This window comes from Lupinus angustifolius, chromosome LG04, assembly GCF_001865875.1.
Source record: "Lupinus angustifolius cultivar Tanjil chromosome LG04, LupAngTanjil_v1.0, whole genome shotgun sequence".
In the NCBI taxonomy this organism is placed as follows: domain Eukaryota; kingdom Viridiplantae; phylum Streptophyta; class Magnoliopsida; order Fabales; family Fabaceae; genus Lupinus; species Lupinus angustifolius.
In genome coordinates this window covers 1-3,720 of record NC_032012.1, presented here as the reverse complement: position 1 = coordinate 3,720, position 3,720 = coordinate 1, and the positions used below count along the sequence as shown (strand labels likewise).

The following is a 3,720-nucleotide window of genomic DNA, read 5'->3' as shown; positions in this document are numbered from 1 at the left end:
GTGGCATGGTCCTTTCAGTAATTGTCGGGTATAATAATTAATGGACCAATGATTTAACATATTATATGGTCACATATATGGGTGGGACTTATTCTTATATAGCCCACTCTTTTCGCATATTACATTCTATTCATTAGTTGTGCTATTATGTCATGTCTTTGTACAACTAAGCCACTCACGATAGAAAATATAATTTAGAATATTCAATTCATGTAACCAATTAGTCTATATATTACAAGTTGTAAATGACAATATAAGAAGAGCACATGTATTCCACAAAAACTATATATTTGTAATTGTGATTAGTCAGAAAAATATTTTATTATTAAATTTATGATATGTGTATTATTTTTTTAGTTTTTAGAAATATTTTTGCAATAAATGATTAAATAAAACACATGTCATGGTTTAAGTAGTTGGAGAAAATAATTATCTAAAGGTATGAAAAATGATTTATTCTCTTAATTTAAATATATCAATCAATAAAAAATAGCACATAAAGTGATATACTTTTTAGTATAATAGATATGTTCCCGAATATAAGCAAACACAACATTTAAAGTTAAATTTTCTTCCAAATGCAAAATGTAAGCAACACAACCATAATTTTAATTTGGACAAGACATGCCTTATTCATGTACCATAAGGAATTAGAAAGACACAAACCAAAACTTATTCATGTACTATTATTTTCATCCCAATATTTGCTTCTATTTTGTTTAGAGAACTTCAATTTGATGCTTCAGCTTTCTAATTTGTTACAGAGGGAGAGAATTTGAAATCTAGATCCCATAACTCAAATGTGCCATTAACAAAATCATAATGTGCACCCTTTAAGGCAAGCTTTTTCTTCACAACTTGATCTCTCACAAATGGATAAGTCAATAAGTTCCCTAGGGATACATTCACAGATTCCTGCATTCGAATATGGAAGAAAACATTTAAGTTACTAGATCCAAGGGTGAAGTTATGAGTTTAATGTAATGGTTGTGTATATGTTTTTTATATTGTAAGTGTATTATCGACTTTTTAGGTGTAACATATAAATGTGGAGAATAATATGTTTTACATTGTCAATATATAAGATTGTTTCTCACTTAATCTCGAGCGAGTTTATCTCCTTTTTTTCGAAGACCTAGAGTGAATTTACTTTTGAAGTATGCAAATAAGATTAGGATTTATAAATGTATCACCAAACAAAGTAAATGTGGATATAAGTTAGATTTTGGAGAGGAATGAAAGATAATAGAAGATTTCAGAAACATTTAAAATATATGTTTCACGATTCTCAAGTCTACCATTTCTCTTCCCCTCTAAAACCCAATTTGCATACAGATCCTTAAATAACAAAGATAGTGCTTTTTCACTTGCCTTCTCACAGTTGGTACACAGCTCAGAGAAACTCAAGTACCCTGCCTCTGCTTTAACCTTGGACTTTGCAGGATTACCAATTTGGACCCATTCCTCTATGAAGTCACTGTATAATAACACATGAAGAAAATGATATTCAAGGATCAAGGTTATCTTAGTTGCCAAGGATTAAAGTAGAAAAACATTCAGGTCAAAAGTAAAATAACAAATATTCCACATGCTTCTCAAATATTTTGGACAAAATAGTAATCATGTTCCCCAAAGTAACATTTTTCTGATTGTGGTCATAATTATGATCACAATCGCAGGTATTATAATTATGGTCATTGCGTTCATTGCATATGGATTGCAGCTTTGTGATGTAAATTATTTTATAATTAACAAATATTTTTGAATTTGATATAGTCCGATGGGCCTAATGTGGCCCAAATACGATTTGATGTGTTTACTTTGCTACCAGATATGATCATATCGTTGTAATTCGGTGTCACATCACAATTACAATATGTTACATTATGCTGATGACCACAACTGCAATATTACATTCACATCATGTAATGCGTTTGATAATTTAAATCACTACTCAAAAGTTTCCCTCTTAGTGTTTATGAATTAGAAGTTACTTGCAAATCCTAGAAAGCTACACAATAGTTAACATTTTCATCATATAAATTTTCTTGGCCATACATATGTAGGAGTATTGTAATTGGTGTTCTTAAGTCATTCTTATAAAAATAAGAATTTTCTTACCAAATTCTCCCTACATTATTATTTTATGAATTATGTTCTTAAAAAAGAATAAAGAGAGAGAAATAAGTACAAAAAGAGAAGTAAAAAAGTAGATATTAATTAATAATGAGGTAGGTTGTGGGAGTGGAATAATAATAAAAATGATAATTATATAGTGAGAAAAATGTGGCAAATTTATGTCATATGTGCACGACTAAAATATTACAATCTTAATGTATCTTTTAAATTAATTATCAAATTAATGTAGTTTTTTTTTTAAATCTCAATGACGAATTTTAAAACATTTGGCAATATGATTGTGGAGTTTCAAATCTTTTTTCTTTCCAAAAGTGGAGTAGAAAATATGGTTGACAACTTTATCAAATAGGAGTGGGCAATACTATTGACAACTTTAATATAATATAAATTTTTTTCAACCTCTTCCATGACATTGACTAGTTATTTTTTTTGTTCATTTTTCCCAAATATTAGTTGTCAACTTCAATATAATGTGATTTTTGTATTATATTGGCAACTTCAATATAAATAGGAGTCGGCAAATTCATTATTTTATATTTTTTCGCGGTTTTTGGAATATGGTGTAACCTCATCTATAAACATTTCTACCTATATTGCCTTTGTTAACCTGGGAGATGATTTATTAATCCAGTAAATGTAGTTCTCATATATTTTGAATTTTATTACTTTTGTCCCTCAAAAATTAAAAAATATAAATGGTTACAAAAAATATTAAATGTGGGTCAATTAATTCTTTTTAGCATATTTTATAGTACTTAATATAAACTAATTTGACGCTAAAATGAATTAATTTGACTTACATATGAAAATTTTAGAAATTATTTTGAGTTTTCCAATTTTTAAGAGATCAAATTAGTAACGTAAAAATAACAGACTGAAATATGTATTTACTCTTAAAAATCATCAAACAAGCAAATTAATCAATACAAGCTTCACAAGCTTTCTGCCTGAATTCAAGAATAATAATACATAGAAGACCTTAGGTTCTTTTGAAGATGATTAGGCTATTTATTCAAATCATCATTGGAAGGCTTTTATTTATGTTGTGAGGTGTTTATATTGAAAATATTAGAGACTCCTATATTGAAGTTACCAATATAATATAAAAATCACATTATATTGAAATGTGCAACAGCCAACTTCTGATTGGGAAAAAAATTATATTATACTAAAGTTGCCGATCATTAATAAGACTTCAAAAAAAACTATATTAATTTGGTAATTAAATTAAAAGGCTGATCAATATTATAATATTTCAGTAAATGTATATATGTGATGTAAATTTGTTGAAAAAGAAGATGTGGTTCTTATTTTATAAGGATTAGTAATAAATTATAAAATAATATGTGTGATTTAAATAAGAATGAAAATATTGTTTTTTTTACCTTTTAAACCTGTTAAGAGATTGAATGAATAGTTAATAATGTAGAGTTATTATACCTTGCAGTGGTGCCATCTTCTGGAATAGACATGAGACCCTTTATACCTCCACAGCGACTGTGTCCAATGACCACAATATTCTCCACCTGTATCACTTTCCCTTTACAATCACAATATTCAATCTTTATATATATATATATA

The 3,720-nt window shown here is 27.6% G+C and overlaps 1 protein-coding gene across 1 annotated transcript; it reads right to left on the bottom strand.

The window, feature by feature from the left end:
- LOC109344520 (carbonic anhydrase 2-like) lies at window positions 546-3,673 on the bottom strand (the record flags this gene model as incomplete). The annotated part of the gene is made up of 3 exons (XM_019583282.1): window positions 546-915; window positions 1,372-1,477; window positions 3,580-3,673. Coding segments are annotated over 3 exons (365 nt in total), but the record flags the coding sequence as incomplete, so codon positions are not given.